The sequence below is a fragment of the Fringilla coelebs genome (genome assembly GCF_963513975.1).
Source record: "Fringilla coelebs genome assembly, chromosome: 6".
NCBI lineage: Eukaryota > Metazoa > Chordata > Aves > Passeriformes > Fringillidae > Fringilla > Fringilla coelebs.
Window position 1 is genome coordinate 38,804,434 of NC_140034.1, and position 19,307 is coordinate 38,823,740.

General features: G+C 54.5%; 1 protein-coding gene across 3 annotated transcripts in view; it reads left to right on the forward strand.

Moving 5' to 3' along the window:
• Nucleotides 1-12,513: 12,513 nt before the first annotated feature.
• The window catches only part of DGKZ (diacylglycerol kinase zeta), a gene marked incomplete at its 5' end in the record, with an annotated part of 47,145 nt that continues 40,351 nt past the window's right edge, over nt 12,514-19,307 (forward strand). For 2 of the 3 annotated variants that reach the window (XM_084208360.1, XM_084208361.1), the window contains one exon: nt 13,561-13,847. In XM_084208360.1, the coding sequence (XP_084064486.1) occupies nt 13,651-13,847 (197 nt within the window). Of the gene's footprint in view, nt 12,573-13,560; nt 13,848-19,307 lie in introns of those variants that run through there. The other variant, XM_084208362.1, reaches the window with a different exon arrangement.

Consider the following 19,307-nt stretch of genomic DNA (forward strand, 5'->3'; position numbering starts at 1 on the left):
CTGCTTGTTTCTCATCAAGCACCCTCGACTCACTCTGCACTGCCCCAGCCTCTCCTCTTCCCCCCAGGCTGGAAGTGGAGAAGGCTCCCTTTAGAGGAAGGATGGGATGGCTCTTGCTCAAGGACTGAGAGAGGTGAGGGAAGGCCCCTCACATCCTTCTTTTCTCCCTATTGAAAATTGGTTTTGCCCCTCCAAGTCATTTAGGAAAATTTGGACACAGCTGGCTGCAATCGTGCATGCGTGGCCTGTGGGGTGATGAAGAGGAAGGCTTTCAGCATTGCTCTGCTCTGCCCACAGGACCCACTGGTCACCAGATACCACTGCATTCCCTATTCTCCACCTCCACCCCAGCACAAAGAACCACTGCCGGGTCCAAGCACACCCTCCTCCACCCCAACACTTCCACTGAGCATGTCCCCATGCCTCCCACTCCCACTGTTGTACAGAGATCAAGAGCAGAACTCGTTTGTACATAATGAAACTTATTTTGTATTATTGCCGATCCCTTAAGATATTGTATTTTGGAGACTCTCAGATCCTATTTTCAGTATTGTATTTTATTAAGAATTAGTGCGGGCTTGGCATCTATGAACTTCTTCCTTGTAGCAGCTCACTTTCCACTTATACTCCATCAGCTGCTTCTTCCCTCTTAGTTTTTTTGTGTTTTTTGTTTTGTTTTGTTTTGTTTTCAAGCCACCCTTTCTCCTCCTTCTATCACTTGCTCTGCATTTGCTTTATGAAGCAAAATAAAAATAAAATAAAAAGATGCAGCATCAGCCCTGGGTTGACAGGTGCTTTCATTGAAGCATGGTTGTCACACCAGCCCACATCACGGCTCCTCACCTCCTGCTCCCTCTCCTGTTCCCTGGCCATGTGCAAAATTGGTTCAGTACTGGGACTTCATGCTCCATGGCAGGGGTTAGGAACAAACTTGCATGTTTTATTTCCAGCAGCACTGTCATTGTCATTTCTTCTGCAGTTCTAAGCAAGTCAGAACTCTTCTGCCTCAGTTTCTTTTCCCCTGTCAAAATACCACTATCATCATCTTGGAAGGAGAAAGATCATGGAAGAAGGTCTATGAGGAGCAAAGAGCTACTTCAATGAAGAGGCTGTGCAGGGGTCTGTACAACAAAGACATAGCTCATAGCATGATGGTCCTATCCTGTCTGAAAAAATACCTAAATCTTTTCATTAACTGTAAAAGCAGAGCAACTGCACTCAAATGGGGAATGACCTGGGTCCTCGCTGTCACCTGTCCTCTGACAGTTCATTTACACTTGCAAAAGCTGACAGGTTTTGTCCTGATTTTGTGTGAAACACAAAGTAACTGAGGGTCTAGGAAACAAATTTTCATTTTCTAGCAAGCTTCAAGTGGGTTCATTAGAATTTGGCCATTGAAGCAACTCCTTGGAGTCAGCCCTCCATGTCTGGAAGGCAGCCTAAGCAGGAGTGCCTTTCAAAGATGCTGTAAGGTGTCTTTATCTCCCACGTCTGGCTGGGCTGGAACAGCAGGACTCTGCCACAGCAGAATGTAAGGCTTTGAGCTTACAAAGGTCTCTTCCTGCAGATTATAATTTCTTTGTGGAGAGGAGTAAAGCTGTTGCCTCACTGTTTTGACTGAGCTGGCCATTGAACAGCATCTGGGAGAGACAGGAGCTCTCTCCTCTGAGCCAGGTCTGTACTGCCAGGAGGGAGTTTGATGTGTGATCCATGGCTGGTTAGTCTGACATAGTTTTGCAGACCTATACAGAGCTCCCTTCCCCCTGCCCACCCACCAATGCAAGGAAATGCCTGCCCTTGCCCTGCAGTTTCTTCCTGGGCCAGAACTAGTTGTGAGTTGAGAATCTGATGTTTTCCCTGCAGCACCTTGTCAGATTTCATCCACAGGAAGGGTTCAGCCCTGCTTTGCTCAGCCCTGTGAAACTTCACACAGCTCTTTGGGAATTGCCTTCCAGGGAGATTTTGGCCTGCACCCTTCAAACACCCTCCAAAACAGGTGCAAGAGGGAAGTTCTTAAAAGGATGAGTTCTCAGGCTTTGGCTCCTTTAATGCAGCCAGACCAATCAGAACCCTTCCATCAGGAGAAAATTTCCCTTCATCTTGACAAATCCTCCTAATTCTGCAGTCTACCAGATATCTCTGAGCTGCTCAAAGCAGACACATTAGGATCTCTTGATCCCCACTATGCCTCTCAAAATGCACCAGCCAATCCCACCTACCAGTTTGGCTACAGCAACTAATTAGAGCAGATTGAGAGAATTAGCAAAGCAAGAGTCACCTTCTTTACAACTCACCTTCAGCCTCACTCAGTTGTGCTCGGTCTGCTCCAAGTGCCCCAGCTGAGCTCTGCCACAGCAAGCTGGGCTTCTGCCCACTCAGGGTCACACTTCTCAGAAGCCTTTGCACTGTCAATTCATACAAGCCCTGAACGAAAAAATGCTAACAGAACATGGACTGGTTTTTTCAAATTATTCCCGACTGTTCTGTTACCAGGCCAATTAAAAACAACAAAAAAAAAAGATAAAATACTTAGGTTTTGTGGCTTGCTGCTTCCAAAAGGGTTACTGGCAGTGCATGGCAGCAGCCTGGTGGGTATGTTTTGTTTGTTTCAGAAGGACATGGGCTGTTAGGGCTCTCAGGAGAGTATCCATGCTCTCCAAGCCTGACATGATCCCTCTTGCTGTTCTCTCTTGGGAGTTATGCTAGCAGTTGGCTCACATATCCATCAAGGGATAAACAGATTTTGGTCCTGCTACCAGGCAAGAAGCCTGGGCTTTTGGACACCTTCTGGGGAAAATGGGGTAGTTGCATCCCCTCACATCCCCCAGGTGCTTGGGGGGCTTGTTAACAGTGATGGCACCTGGATGAACACTGACCTGGCCTGCCTCAACAAATCCGTGTTGATTTTCTAATCTGCTGGCTGAAATGGGGCTTAGAGGTGAGCAGGGTGGAGGTTTTTCTTGTGCCCAGGGAAAGTAACTTTACCTTCACAGAGCTTTACTCACTAGAAATGCTGCTTCCTAGAAAGCTCATGTCCTGCCTATGCCTGCAAAAACAAGGATGGGGTCTGTATGGTAAATACCAATATGCCTTTGCATTGTCCCACATGCCCACACGGAAGGAAATTAGGGCACAGGAGAGGCACACTCCTGTGTGTCCCCTGGGTATGCAGGTAAGCACCAGGTAAGCAGGTGACTTGGCTCAGCTGAAGGGTGCCAGGAGGACAGGACTGACCCAATCCTACTGTCCAGCCCCATAATCCTCAGGCAGCATCTGCCTGCTCTTCACAAGTCTTCAGGGAGCTCCAAGTGAAAGGTGACCCATTCATGACAGAAACACGAAACATCCAGCAGAGTCAGGTGGGCAGAGAGAGATGCAGGAGCCTTTGCAATTCATTACATCACCACATGCAGGCATATCCTGGGATGTCTCCTCCAGACAAACAAAATCTGACCTGCCCTGCCTGTGTGACAGCTATATAATCTTGCATGTGGGTAGAAAGTTAGAAATCCCCTGTTGGCAGCTTCTCCCCACAGAGAGGGTTTCTGTGGAGCAAGATCAGGCCCCTTGGGAATGCAGGAGGCACCCACTGTCCAGGCCTTTACTCTGACTTGACCAAAGGTGCTGGTAGTTCAGGGCTCTACTGTGCCTGGCTCAGGGGTCTCCTGTGCCTACAATAAGGGCCTCTGCTTCCCACCCTGAAGCTCCTTTCCTATGGCATTGACACAAACACCTGTGAGAAATGCTCTGCCTTCCTTCCTACCTGGAAGTCTTCACCCTGCTCTCACCCAACTTCCTATTTGACTCCATCCCTGACTGGCCACCCACTTCCTCAGCCTGGTGGCCACAAACTTCTTTAACCATAAAGAACAAGACAGATGTTTCCCAAAATTCCTGGGAGCAAGAGGGGATCAGCATTTTGCATCCCCTGTAGCTCCTCTGGGTAGCCCATCTTTGTCCTGCCCTGACAGCCCAGCTGGCACAGATGAAGGTGGCTCCCACATTCCATGGCAACAGAGGCTCCCTAGGCCAGAAGAGCCCAGGGCAGAAGGAGAAGCATCTCACTGTGGGTGGTGAGAAGAACAGGTGCCACCGGGCACCCGCTGCTTCTCCCTTACCACAGCCTGCTCCCAGCCTCTGTGGGCAGCAGGAGGACATGGAGCAGGGCCATGCATCCATGCAGGGAGTACTGGCAAGCTCCCAAGCAGCTCTGTGTCCCCGCAAGGGAGGATGGAGCTGCTTCCCCAGGGCCAGCTGTGCTTGTGCACAGTGCTGCTGGGGGAGGGCTCACCCAGCAGCGCTTCAGCTTTCAAAGAGAACAAAACCCCTGTGGGGGCTGGAGGGGCTGAGTCACACAGTGAGGAGGGTGGGGGCTCCCTGCCAGTCACGATTCCGTGGAGGAGTGGGCTTGGGGGCTGTTGTACCCCTGAGAGAAACAAATCCCCCAGGAGTGCAGCCAGAGAGAGATGTCATTGTGACTTTTAGGGCCAGACAAAGGTTCAGTAACTTGAACTGGAGGTGCCAGTGGGCTGTGGTTACCAGGAAAAGACACAGCACTTCCTCAGTCCCTGCTGCTTCCCAGATTGGGGTGAAAAGTGGCATGGGAATGTGCTGTTCCACAGCACCCTGCAGCAGAGGTGCCACAGGGCCATATGGAGGTAATGAAGAGTGCTGGCACGAGGAATGAGATGCTCCTGATGACTTCCACGGTGATAAAACAGAGCAGGTTGAGGACGGGTTCCTGCTCCCATCACACCAGACTTTCATGGGAAAACACTGGGACTACAGGTGACTGCAATGTGCTCTTCGTGCAATACATGATTGTAGGACCTTGCCGTGACACAGGGAATGGCTCTTACAGACATGAACTTTGAATTTTCCAGGGCCTAGCAGGTAAAGGCACAGCATGTGAATCTGGGACAGAACAAATCAGGGACATATGGGAGCTTTGTAGGGATCTCTCACCCCAGCTGACATCCACAGCACGAGGGTGGGCTTGGACTCAGGTCACCAAGTCCAGCCGCAGCCCAGGACAAATAAATGATGCAACTTTTCTGATGTATGTAGGCAGGGAATAGAAGGTCATTTCTATCTCTGGATGCCAAGATTGGAGAAAAATTTACTTGAAGAAGGATAAATAAGGAATAAAGTAGTCTCCTAAGTGGCAAGGAGCTGAGTGAGCCAACTGGAAAGACAGAGGCCATGCTACAGCACTACTTCTGCTCAGATGGGTGCCACTGACACAGCTGGGGACCCCGTCCCTGAAGAGATGTCACCCATGGTGGATACAACAGCAGGTACTTTGCTCTGCTGGAGCTGCTGCTGTCATGCAGTTTTCCAGGCTACCTGACTTCACGTGACAGCAGGTCTGGTTAAGACAAGTCACCAAGACCCAGCTCTCTCAGCAGCCCTTGCAGGCAGGCAAGTGCTAGCTGGACTGCAGGCAGAGAGGGGCAGCTGAGTTGCCAGCCTTCTCTGCCTTCCCAGACTCTGAAGAGTTAAGTGCCAGTTTCAAGTGTCTCTAAGGTGACACCAGGCTGCCTGCTGGATGCAGCTCCCCGCAGCCCCCTCCCCACGCACACAGCACACACTCATGCTCACTTTCTGCTTTGTCTTTTGAGAGCTGCTCCAGGCTTTGTGCACAGGCACTTTCCTCACTGCCTACCTTTCCCTGCTGCTCCTGCTCAGCTGCTGCCGCCGGGGACAGTGACGGATGTGCCTGGCTCCAGAGGGACCTTGCAGAAGGCAATCCAAGCTCTTTTTCGCTCACTTGCAAGCATCGTTATCCCTGGACTGTGCTTCTTCAGTGAATGCTGTGTTCCCCACTGCTCTCACAGTGCAGCACCTCCAAGGAGCAGCTCCAACATCTCCGGGTGTGTGTCAGATATTCCTCCGCTTCAGAGTGGCAGGGCAGTAGAGACGGCAGGAGGCTGAGCTGCTGCATCTGAACTATTCAAGATGCTATCAAGAGGCTAATAAATACCACTGCAAAAAGTTGGACACTTTTTTCTCGTGCTTGTGCTCCCTCAGGGAGTTAAGCCTTGCTGGGATTGTCCCACAGCCCTGGGGAGGCGAAGCGGAGCAGCACTGTGGGACTCCGTGAGACAAGACCAGGCTGCCCAAGAAGTTGTGGGGGCAGAGTGGGACTCCTCACCTAGAGAGACACCTCACTCCAGCATGGCTGAAGGTCCCGGGAGCTGGAGAGACTTCTCCCCTGCCAGGAGTGATGCTGAGGTGGCCAGGGGAGCCACAGCAAACTTCCAGGGAGCAGCAGATACAGAGAGCACTGGACGAGGACAACGCTTGGGCCTCCACAGCATGGATCCAGCCTGGAAGGAGATGAGAGGGGCAGTGGCTGTGCCGGAGGTGGAGGAGCAGTTCCTGCACTTGGCCATCAGAAAGCAGGTCTCCTACAGGTAGGAACATCTGGGTCCCCCAAGTGTCAGGGATGCACTTGGGCACTGGGGTGGCCTGTCCCTGAAGCATCTCCCTCCTATGGGGTCAGAGTTGGCTCTTTCCACAGACTACCAGCACATTCCAGAAACCATCTTAGCACAGAGACAAGGCAACCAGTTAGTTCAGTCCCCTCCGTTGCATGCAACAGGCCCCCCTGCAGTGGCAGTCTCATTATCACCTTTTCAGACCCCCTTATTTTCCTTCTACCCAACTCCCCCTTCCCATCCTGGTACTCTGATGCCTCCTAGGCAATGGCCTTTTGAGAGTACCTTGCAGCAAGAGGAGATCTGTCCTGGCTTTTGGTGTGACTCTTCTGTTGCAACTCCTGTACTTTCCCACCCCTGCTATCACCAAGCAAAGCTGGCAGAGGTGAAGAGTGGTTCTCATGGCTCTCATGGGGGTTATGGGAGCCAATGCCTGGTGATATCCAGGTGAGCTCCTGTTCCCAACTCCAATCATAATGCCTGAAATCCTGCTTAGGTCAGTATCTCCAGGACTTCAGCTCCATTCTTCTGTCACAACAAATAAGGTCTGGTGTACTACCCTGTGCTTTCTTTTGCTAGAAGGGTGTTTAAGCCCTTCTATGATTTACTACTCCCCATCTTTGCAGAATGGCTCTCAGGTTAAGTGAGGAGAAATCCTTTGACCCTGCACATGCCCAGACTAGTCATGAGCATTGCAGGACTGACCCTGGACTGCTGTGAGAGTCTGGGACTGAGAGGAGGATCTGTCTTCTTACCATTCTCCAGAGCTGGCTTGGCACAGAGATGTCTGTGTCCTTCTGAGCTCCACGTCACCATGTCAAGCCATGCTCAGCAAGTGCCACATAGTTTACAAGAAGGTGGAAACCTGACATGGAGGATCTTGGTGCCATGCCCACTGCCATGGTAGACAGAGGCTTGATGAGCAGTCTTGCCTCAGGTGTGGGCCTTGGGGACCCTGGGGTGCAGAGCTCTGCCAGGGGGAAGATTTTGGGCAGGAGCTGTCAGCCACCCTCCCGTCTGCACTCCGACATATACAGCAGCCCTTTTTCCCCCCTCGCAAGGGCTTCAGTGCAAGCTGTGAGCAAATTGCTCTCTAATACCGCAGTAATGGGAGCTAATGGGAAAACTTATTAGTGCCTGCAGAGCAGGAGGGGCCTTGAAGCTGACTCATCCCCAGCACTTGTTATTCGTGCAGTGGGTGGCAAGCAGAAGCCAGGGTGGCAGACACCTTCCCAGGTACCCAGTGTTCCTAAGCCTTGCCACAAGCTGGGGCAATGCACAGCCCTCCTGGTCCTCATTCTGTACCCAGGGCTGCTCACTGAGGCACCAGACCGAGCTGGGAGGTCTCTGTCCTGATGGCACAGAGGATGAGGAATTACTGCGCCAAGCAGAGCAGGATTTTCTCCTCTTAGCTGTTTCCTCCAGATGTGCACAGTGCATTTTGTGAACAGATTAGCCAGCTGCAATATTCCAGCCTCCCCAGGGCAGGAAGGGACCATATTACAATCTAAATTATCAGCCTGAATTTGTTCCAGAATTATCCAAGGTTGCTATGGATTTTATACCCCCTGCCCATCCCACCCCAGCCACACCAAGCAGGTGGCTCAGTTGACATGCTCCAGCCTGTGCTGCCCTTACACAAAGCCCCTCTGTTCTAAACAACCCTCACAAGGGGTCTCTTTGCAAGGGACTTTGCCCTGCCCAATGCAGGCTTTGCAGAAGAGAGGATTCTGAGAGGTTGGAGGAAATGCTGCAGCAACCTGCAGGCCAGCAGCAAAGGAAGAAATGGTGCTTGGAACGAGCTGCTTCCCCCACCCTATGCTTTGGACCAAGCAAAGGGAGGGAGAAACGGAAGAAGAAGTGTCTGGGGGTAGAAATCTGCTTGTTCTGTCCTGTGACACCCATGTAGTTTTGGGTCTGGCTGCTTCCTCAGGCAGGTCAGGTGGTGATGGAGCTGTTACCCAGAGGTGGGCTAACCTTCCATCACGTGCCCCTCCTGCAGCACGGAAAATCCTAGGGGACCGACAGAAATCCCCTTGCTGTGCTGTCTAGCTCTGGAGACACTTACTGAACCCTGGTACAGAGTTTGGAGGACTTTCTCCATGGGCTGTGGGCATCACAGTTATCCTCAATGTCAGCTGAAGGTTGGCGGCCCCAGTTCCCTTGCTGTCAACCTACTTGCTCCTGCTGGGACCCATTAGTCATCACAAGGGGCAGGTGGCATAAGCTGCTATATAAAGCTTTTGAAATGAGCAGAAATTATATTAATCCCATGGAAATAAAGTTCCTTCCATAAATAGCTGCCACGGTGCATGAAGGCGCCTTGAGCGGGTGGAAGAGAGCTCAGCACTCCGGTTATATTTAGGGCTTTGAGTAGCAGTTTCGTGCCAAACTTATTAATGATGCTGGCTTGTGCACCAGATTTGCACATTCTGGGACAGTTTGCCCAGTAGGGAGGTTCTTCTGCAATGCCAGAAGGACCCAATGCCCTCTGTCACCACAGCAAACCCAGAGCAAACACCAGGGTTATGTGCCTCAATCCCCAGACAGTCACTTCAGCCAAGGGGAGTCCAAAGTCAGCTCCTGCTTGCCTTGCGTGTCTCCACCAAGGTTTGGTGGTGGGGCAGGATCATTTCTAGCTCCAAGAGTGGGAGAGCTTCAGTGGCAATAGGGCAAGCTAGAGGCTGGCAGAACTTTGCCGTAGGGAAAGTTGACCTGGAGCCAGACAGGCCTGGAACATGTGGTGGAAGATCACAGCAGCACCTTGCAACCTCTCCAGAGCAGTTGTGGGCTCCCTCTCTATTTCATCATTGCTTTCAGAGTGATGCTTGCAGCGGTAGCCTTTGTCACTGCCACTGCTCCCAGCAACCCAGCCCGGAGGGGTGTTTACCCAGAAAGGAAACCACAAGCGCACAAAAGCTCCCGTACGAGCTCTCTGCAGGCTCTGCCAGGTGTCAGACTCGAACGCTTTGGCTCTCAGTCACGTCCAGAGGTAGCACACAGACCAGCCCACGCACCAGAGGGCTCCACACAGCCATCTCTGGCAGCGGGAAGAGGAGGTCCTGTGTCCCTCTATGCCTCCCCAGCCAGCTCTCATTGCCACTAGGGAGATGTGAGGCACCTCGGCTGTTCAGTGTGGTCCCCAGCTGGCAGCTAATGCAACTCACAGGCTGTTCTGTGCCAGGGAGCTAAATATAACCTGCAGAGTGGAGCAGAGGGGGCTGCTTTGTAATGTAAATAGCTAGGGAGCTTGGTCATAGAGCAGGCAGGCCAGAGGGGAGAGCTGGCAGGAGCTGCTGGAGAGAGGGTTAGGAGCCCTGAGCAGCCCAGGGAAAGATGGTTGCAACTCTCTGCTGTCTTCTCTTCCTTTCGTCTTCAGATCTGGACTCTGGATGTTTGTGAAGTCTCAGGACAGCCTGGGCAGTGCAGGGGCTGAGGAAGAAGGAAAGGAGAGCCTCCACTGTCAGCACAGAGAAAGAGACAGAGAGGTGATCTCCTTCCTCCGAGTCCTGCCTGCTGGCCTTTTAATTGTGTTAGCCCTGCTCTGCAGAGCAGCATAATCAAATTCCCATTCGTTTCCAGCAAGCCAAGCCTGCTCCACTCTGACAGAGGCATCTGTCTCCACATCCCTCTGTGCAGCAGGGGAGAGGAGATGGGTGGCACGGCCAGAGGGAAGAGCTAGAAACGAGCAGGTGGCTCCTTACAGACTTTGGTCGGGGGTGACAAGTGTCTCACTATCCCCTGCCCTGACTCTTTCTAGAACCAAGGACAAGCTCTGCTGGGCCCCACTGTCAGACACAGGCTGTAGTGCTTGGCGCAGGGGTGGGATGGGTTTGGAGCTGGCATCACCCTGTGCTTGGAGCACAGCGCTGGGATGTGGTCACTCTCTTTCTGGCTCTCATTCTGGCTCTCATTCTGCATGCTCCTGTGTGAAAGGCAGTGGTGAACTAGATATGGGACTGTGTGTAACAAGAGAGAGAAACATCCAAAGAAGCAATTTTGGAGAAACACTGAGTTTGTGAGTACAGCCTGGCTGCGTAGAGACATACCTGCAGCATGCCAGAGAGGGATGGCATAATGCAGCTCCAAGCCCCATCCTAAACCAGACATACTCCCTGGTTTAAACTGACCCGAGACCCTGCTGCTGCCAGAGGGGATGGTCCTGCCCTTCCTCCTGCTGTGGTTTTTCCACATTAGGCAAGCCAGGTCAGCTCTCTGAGGCAGCAGGACACAGCTTCTCTCCCCTGTTTGTCTGCACAACCATAGCCTCAGCCTTGCACGTGGTAGAGGTGTGCTGGGGGACCATGGCGTGGGACTCCCTGAGCAGGCCAGCATGGAGGTTTTTAGGGACACTAACCAGCAATTCCAGCCTGGATCCAAACACTGCTGTGCCGGGACAGCTGGGATCCCTGGACCAAGAGCCATTTCTTCCCCTGACCACTCCCTCCCTTATCTGATCCCTGTTCACAATGAATCCCACAGGCAGGTATCCTGCTGACTTCGGCTGAAGCAGGCAGTTTAATCCCTTCAGTACCAGGGTGCTGCACAAACTAGCATGAAGACAAGGGTGCCAGTTCACAGTAACATCCAGCAGTGATCCCCATCCCTCTCCTGTGCTGCCTACAGAGAAGCCTGTGCAGCAGGGTCTGTCTCCTCTGGTCTCCTGACCAAGAACAGCCAGGAATGGGATTTCTAGGGGTTCCTCCACAGTTTTGCACCAAGCCCAAGGGACATGACTGTGAAAGGACACATGGACCCAGCACACAGAGCATGGTGAAGGACCCAGAGCAGGATGTGTTACTTCTCCAACAGCCCCACCAAGCCCCAATACTCCTGATGCTCCTGGGTGAGACTAGACATCAACACCACAAGACAGCGTGTGAAACATGAAAGGGAAATGTCTGGAAGCAGGGAGAAAATGCAACTAACCCATCATGGCATGCAAAGCAGCAGGGATGATGAAACCTTTCTGCAATAAAAAAACTCTCCCCTCCCTGATCTGTGAGCTGGAGTTAGGCATCCAGGACCTGCCTTTTCCTCTCTCTGCACAGTAATTAATGCAGTGGGTTGTGTTCGGTTTCAGAGCTTGCCTGGTGAGATCAAGGTCTGTCAATGTTTCTTTTTTCCTTTTGATGATGGAGTTTAAAGCAAGACCATGTGCCCCTTTAGAAATGCCATCTGTGCAGGCTGCCAGGACCAGCTTTGCTTGCTTGCTTTTCTCTGGCCCATAGAAGCTGACCACAGACCCTCTTGGTGATCTGAAGCTTTCTTGGAGCCAGAACACACCAAGTAGCATCTGGTTGTGAAGAGCTGGGGTTTTTGGAGGTGGGGACAGGCTGGGCCCGCAGGCTTAGGCTGCGCTGCCCCAGACTGGGGGATGGACGATGAATGTCACACTGTTTCTGAACTCCTTGGAGGCTGGCCGGGAGCCTCCTACATGCTTCTACTTTTCACACTGCCCATTCCTGGTTTACCAAAGCGTTTTTTCAATGAACTCCAGTGCAGATTGAGCAGATGCTGGAGGTTGTTTTCAGGCCTGCCACACAGGGAGGACCTATACACCCAGGAGTTGTGAGTGCTGTGGTGCTCTGCAGGGTAAGGACGTGCATGGCCCAGGGTGGGTGGCAGGAGGACGACCCCACTGCTATGGCCTTGGTGTGCATGGTGGTGCTGGGGCAGTTTCGGGAGAGGGGGCTGTGTCAAGTCTGGGGGCATTCAAAGAACCATCCAGCAAGGGAGGTGCCGCTCCTCGGCGCGCAGCCCAGCGTGCCAGGACGTGCTCCGGCTTGCTGAGGGTGCGCACGAGGCTTTACTGGAGACGACCCAGCAGAGGAGGTGGCCAGCGCCGTGGGAAGAAGGCCGTGCAGCCGGCTGCAATGACAACCGCCCTCACACTTCCAGGAAGTGCAGAGAGAGGAACCAGGTGGAGGGTGCAAACAAAGCCGGACCGCGGCCGGCGGCGGAGCACTGCCAGGGACCTGCCCTCGGGATGACTCCGGAAAGCGGCTGCTGGGGGAGGAAGAGCGAGAGTGAACCCCGGGCTGGCTAAGCACATCAGCTCATGCTGCGGCAGATGTGGCGGCATCGCTCCTGGGACGTTCCCCAGAGCCCTCCGGGGGACGTAGACATAAGGTACCCACCGAACTGGGCTCTGCTGCCTTCCTCTTATTGCTGGGGGGTTACGGTGCTGTGGCGAGTGCTGACAGCCCCTGATTTGGGGGCTGGGGAAAAGGCTTCCTGTGCTTGCCCAGCGCCTTGCCCGCAATCCCCTCCTCTTCTCTTAGTGCCTGGGCTTGCGCAGCACAACCTCCCAGCCAGGATGTCAGAGGGCCGCGCAAGCGGTTTTGACGCCAAACCTGTGAGTACAGCGGATCAGCCCGGCTTTGCCTGAGCTGTCGGTTTCAGGGAAACTGGCAAGTGTGTCCCCATCCCCACCAGCACCCCCCAACCTGGAAACAGCTGGTGTTTGAGTCTGCCAGTGGGACCCGACCCAGGGTGTTAAGGGTCGGCAGGAATACCGTGCAGTGGGCGGCCAGGCCCCCACAGCCCCGGCTTTCAGCCTGGCTCCACGCCCTCGGGAAGCGGGGAAGCTGTCATTGCGGCCGGCACGTTTTCCATGCTAAGGAGGACTCGAAGAGCTGCTCTTTGCCTGGACTGGCAGCCATGGCGAGCGGGCCAGCCTCTGCCCCTGCTGCTGCCCGCTGAGCCAGCGGCGTCGCTGGGCTCAGGGAGAAGCGGGGCAGGCACTCGCCGGGGAGCCTCGGTGCTGGCCTCGGCGACAAGGCCGGCGGTGGCTCCCGGTCCCTGGAGAGGGCGGTGGCGGCGGCGGCAGGACTGTTGGCTCCGTCCCCTCCGTCCGGCGGTGAACAATGGGAGGCGGAGGCGGAGGCAGGGGGAGGCTCCGCTTCTGCCGCCGAGCCTCTTCCGAGCGCGGGGCGGCGGCGGGGCTGACACGCGGCTTCCTGAGACGGCGGCGCCGGGCGCGGGGCCACGGGACGGGCTCCGCCGCCAGCCCCGATCCTCGCGCTCGGCAGGCGGCGCTGGCGGCGCGGCCGCCGGTGCCACCGGTGAGCGGCCGCACTTCCTGCCCGCCTGCCCGTGGCCCCGGTGGGGCGGGAGCCCGAGCCGGCCGCGCCCCCCCCGCCCACCCCCGGTGCCCTGCTCTGGCTCGGAACCGCGGTGGCGGCGGCGCCGAGCCCTGAGCTCGGTCATGCAGGCGGCTCGGTCCCCGCCGTCCGGCGGTTCGCCCCTCGCCGCCTCCTCCGACACAGCCGCCGCCACAGCCGACTCCTCCGGGGCGTCAGGCAGCGCCGAGCCCGAGTGGGGGCCGCCGCCGCCGCCGCCGCCTCCGCTGGGCCGCCGCCACAGCAACAAGCGCTTCACTGGCCTCAAGCTCTTCGGGCGCAGGTGAGCACCAGGCGGGGCGGGCGGCGGGACAGCGGGTCCTGCCGGGCGGGCGAGCTCCGGGTGGTGCCTGCGCCGCCGCCCCGGCACCCGGTGGCGGAGCGGGGCCGGAGGGAGCTCGGCTCCCGGGCAAGGACTGGCTATAGGCGGCTGGAGCATCCGGAACGGAGGCAGCGGAGCACTGGCTACCAAAGAGCCTCTTCCCGCTGAGCCGTCAGCAGCCGTCTCACCAGGCCCGGTCGAAGGGTTGACCCTGGCTGAGCGCAGCCGCGGGGGGATGCGGACAGGGTGTGAGGATGGAGCGGGGTGAGTTTGCTCTTCCCTCCTTTTAAGCTCTTGGCACGAGTGATGGGAAGTTGGGGAGCATTGCCTTCGCTGCGCGCGCTGTCGTCCCCGTGGAATCGGAGCCTCGTCTCTTGGGGATTCGCTTCCACCCCCCAGAACTGCCTGTCTCCGTCCCCTCATGCCTGTCCCGTTCTTCGCCTGCGACACTGGCAGTCCTGCCGCGCCGGGGGATGGCTTTGGTCGTCCCGTGCTGCCGGCTGAGATCCCGGCTTCTCATGCGTCTGTCCCAGAGCCAGCTGGGCTCCTTGTGCCTCCCTTAGCCTCTCTGTTGGCCTCGTGGGGATTTGGACCGTGTAAGCGAATTACCTCGAAGTACCAGCGCCTGGTACCTCTGCTATCTGGAGGTCTTTGAAAATACTGAATAACTGAGGTCTGAAGGAACCTCTGGAGATTACCTGGTCCACACTGCTGTCTCAAAGCAGGGTCGAATTTGATCAGGCTACTGATGTTGAGTTTTTAGTGTTGCCAGGGTGTAGAGAACACAAGTTCCAATGACACCCACTCCCGTGCTTCAGCTACTCAGGAATTTTTTTTCCTCTAATGACAATTAAGTTTCCATTGTTGCAGCCTGTGCCTGGTCTCTTTCAGGTTGTCACTGTGCACGTCTGGGCAGCATCTGACCCAGTCTTCTCTGTACTTTCCCATCAGGTTGCTGGAGATATTAATAATGCTCCCCCTCAAACTTGTCTGCAGGCCAAACTGCCCCCATTATCTTATACTCTCCTTGTACTTGATAACTCTTACCCCCAGCCATGTTGGTGGCCCCGTGACAAACTTTCTACATTTCATGGGTATTTTTGGTATATGGGAGCAGTTGAAACAGGATGCAGTGCCACCGGAGTGGTATCACACGTGCTGAATGGAGGAGAAAGGCTCCAATTTCAACCTCCACATCCAAGCCAGACCTGGGAGTGGATGGCTTGCAAGGTCACTCCACCACAGAGCGGTGTTCTCTGCTCTTGTTTCAGAGCTGTCAGCAATGGCAGCCTTGAGCTCCTGGCAGTCTCTGGCCTGTTCCAAATACTGTGTGGCATCTCTCTCTGAATCCTAGGACTTCACGTTGCTGTTACTGCAATGTAGATCAGAGCCAAGAGGAAGTTTTCCACATGTGAACAACCTTTTGCAGTGTGGACACATGGGCAGAGGTAAAATGGAATGGCAGGAGGAGCTGGAGGAGGCCAGTAGGCCCACCAAGACAGCTGGAAATGGCCACGGGGTTGTTTAGTGCATTCTTGCCCTTCTGCTGCTGATGGAGGCACCCAGTTCCCCCTGGCTTAGGGTGAGGAATGCAGCACCCAGAGCTGCAGGGTAGTGAGGAGAGATTCCCATGGACCTCTGAGACTGAAGGGGCTCCCACACACACCAGAGGGAGGTAAACTCGATGGGAAGTCATGCAGGATAATTGGCTGCATGCCACTGAATTCATGCCCACCTGAGCACTGGAGCAGAGGATGGCATGAAGTTTCTTCTCCTCCTCTGAGGGAATTACGAGGGAAGGCTGTGCTACGCTTCCTTTTGTCAATAAGTACAGCCAGCCCCTACCCACCAAATGCTTTCCAACAGTCATCAGTGAGGAAATTTGTACCCAGTTCTATTCTGAGCTTCACACAGAGCCATATGTCCTGGCAAACAGGTCTAGAGGAAGCTTAGGTAATTGGGAGGGATTTGCTCACTGGCATGAGTGGATCTCTGGGGACCCTTGGCTTCAAGGAGAGATGTCTCCTAAGATGGACACCGTGTACTGGACTCTGCCTGTAGCAACACTGGGAGGCACGGCCAAGGGAGGCAGGGGTCTGCAAAATGGCAAGAGAGCCTGTCCTATCTCCAGGGCAGGTGAGCCCTCAGGGAGTTTGAAGCAACAGAAAGGTGAGCCCCCAAGCTCTGGCCTCCAGTGGTATGATACATTAGTCCCGTGTTTTGCAAGCAGGCTTATTTCTGTACCTTGTAATTGTCTTACAGGAGGGTGGAGTAATTGGCTCTAGAGCCGACAGAGACAAGTGCACAATGCATGCATCCGGCTGTGGATGGGTAATTCTTTTAATTGGGCTGATAAAGAGATTGGGGCTGATCAGATAAGAGGTGGTTAGGATTAAATTGCCTTTCTAGGTGCCCTGTTTCTTGTGCTATGAGTGAACTGCAGTTTATCCTTTCCAGGAAGGAATTGGGGAAGGAGTGTTAAGTGCTGGGGATAATGCCTGTTTCTTGTTCGTCCCTGTGCCAGTGAAGTGGGATGCCAGTGAAATGGATCTCCCCTGTGGGCTTCAGAGCTTCTGCAACAAATCCCACTTCAAAGGAAGTATGTGTAATGGCTGGTGCGATAGCATAAGCAGGGGCTGTAGCCACCAGTGGGGCAGCTGGTGGATGGGAGTCCAGCAGAGCATGAGACCAAGTTTTTGGCTGTGACCCTTTGGCAGGTCTTGTGCTGGAGGCTGCAAATGAGCCTGGGGGTGCCTGCCACTGCCCCAGGAAAGGTTTGTGGGTGGCACAGCCTGTGGGTAAACGGCACTCAAGAAACTGAGCCGAGCACCCGCCTACATCTTTCTGGGATGTCACTTGTCACTGTCTTTCTTGCAGCTTGATGCTTACACCTATGTGAAAGCTGAGAATGATGTACCACTGAGACAGCAGCCCAGCCTTTCCCATCCCTGCTGTGTGGGGGGTGCCCTCAAAGCTGCTGGCCCTTGCCCCCACTTTCCCCGGTGCAGGTGCAGTAGAGAGGCTGTGCAGTGGGGTAAGCCCCAGGTGCCCTGGGGGGAAGACCAGATGGTAGTGAGGAGCCTGAAGTTTGTGCTCTGCAAGCTGGCAGGCTGAGAGCAGTGTTTCCCTTGGGACAAGCTTTTTCACAAAGCACCTTGCTGCCAGCTGGCTGTTGAGCAATCATCTTCCTACTTCTCCTCCATGCATACAGATTTTGCATGCCTCAAGCTCTGAAACCCTCCAGCCTCTGCTCCCCATTCTGCTCAGAGGTGATGGCTGGGTAGCTTTGGCTGGGCCTGGGCCAGTGTCACTTGTGGGAATCCCCAGCTGTCCCCTGCAGTGACACTTGGGCTTGTTTGCAGGGCAGATGGGATGTGCCGTGAGAGTTGTTTCCGCTGCTGAGTTTGCTCTGTGATCTCTGCTCAGGGACTTTTTTTTCTCAACGGGGGAAAAATAAAGCACTGGGCATGCTGAGCAGCCATACCTGTTGGCAGCCAATGCAGCCTCACAGCAGAGCCAGGCTGGGACAGCTGCCAGCTCACAGTGGGGCTGTGTGGTAGGTCAGGGAAGGATCAGCATGGGGGGTCTGACTGCTTCCAGAAGCTGAGGTCCTCCGTGGTGTGGACACTACCTGCCACTTGCCTTGTACCTCCGGTCCCAAGCACCCACTGGCAGCTCCCCAAGATCATAGCAGGGACTTCTACAGTGACATATGCCTGCTCAGAGAAGGTGTCAAGACCTTTAATTATAGCATCATAGAACGGTTTAGGTTGGAAAGGACTTTAAAGATCATCCAGTTCTACCCCCCCCACCATGGGCAGGGACACCTTCCACTAATCTTCTTAGGAGTTGGAGCATCCTTTCCAGGAAACACTGTAATCTCCTCAAGGGGCTGAAAGGAGGGAGGATGAGGGACTGCTTCCCTCCTTTGAACAAAAACAATAGGAAGAGAGTCAGGCCCTGGGAGTGGAGACGGGTCTTTGCAAGGATACAGTGTTGAGAGGGGAGAGGCAGAGCTGTGGGTGGTACGAGCAGGGGGAGTTTGAGAGCTCTTTGATTGTGTGAATTCTCTTGGGGACTAAGGAGGCGCTGGTAAAGGGAGGCCGGCCCTCTGCAATGAGGATGATGTTCTCACAAAGGGCAACCTGAGCTCTGGGAGGTGGTGGGAGACACAGTGTAGGATTTCCTTCGCTCATCATCATGCAGTGCCTGGGGATCAGGCAATCTCCCTAGAGACTTGGCAAAGCATCTAAATTTAACTTGCAGGTCTGCTCTTAGTGGAGTTCTGTTTTCTTTTCACCGGGTGACTCCGTGGACTGAAGCGCCTGAGTTATCTCTTAGCCATGCATTCGCTTGCTTGCTGGTTCTTTTAAACCAGTGCTGACTTTGAGATGCTGAGTTCAAGAGTAGAACAAGGGCTGCAGGCTAAGACTCCTTGGCCCTTGGGCCCACAAACAATCTGTTTTTGGAAGAGATGAGGTACTGGCAGGAGGTGAATGGCTTCTGCTGGAGACTTTTGGAGGTAGACACTGGTGCAGATCTGGCTTGGCAACACAGGATAGACGTGGAAATAGGGGAAACCTGTCCTGCTGGTTCTTGAGCTGGCACCAGGCTCTGAGGATAATAAGTGGCTCTGTCTTTGCAATCCTGAGTTCAAGAGCTTTCTCTATGCCAGCTCTCCAGTAATACAAAAGTATACTCTGTGCTTCTGTTGCAACCTGCAGATCCAGCAGCAGCTGCAGTCTGTGTTTGGGAGCTGTGAGGCTTTCTTTTTCTCCCCATCAGGATGCCAGGTAGTGTGTGAAGCTCTGCCAAGGCAAGCAGTGAGGCTGCACTGGCCATGCCGGAGTCCAGCAGGGATGGAGTCCTGTTCACACCAGACTTACGTGTTACAGCCAGTGCTGTTCTCATCCTGCCTGCAGTTAGGGGTTGATGCCTTAGGGTGCTAATTCTGTACTTAACTGTGAGCTCTGCCCCCAGGGGAAGCTCTTCCTCATTGCATCAGGATGAGGAGCTGAGAGGATCTCTTCCCACTCCATGCTGTCCCAGACAGTAGGAGTCAATGGGCCTCCTGTCTCAGCCCTGGCTGCCAGGCAGGTTGTGCTGTCTGGGTTAGGCTGTCAGTTCCAGTTTCTACCTGTGACCATTGTTCCTATGCCTGGAAATAGCTTGCTTGAGCTTTGCCCAGCTGACGGCTGTCAGCCCTTCCCAGTGGTTCAGGGAACCTCTGGGGAAATGAGCTAAGCATGCCTCATCTCAGAGAAGCCCTGCCCAGCTGTGAGAATTGGAGACCTGTCTCTGGGGGGACTGTAGGATGCTGCCCAAGCCGTGCGTGCAGGATGGCAGGTACATGGCACTGGTGGGAAAGCCCCACTCTGAGAGCAGAAGGAGGTCTGGCTGGAGATAGTCCCATCCTTTGGC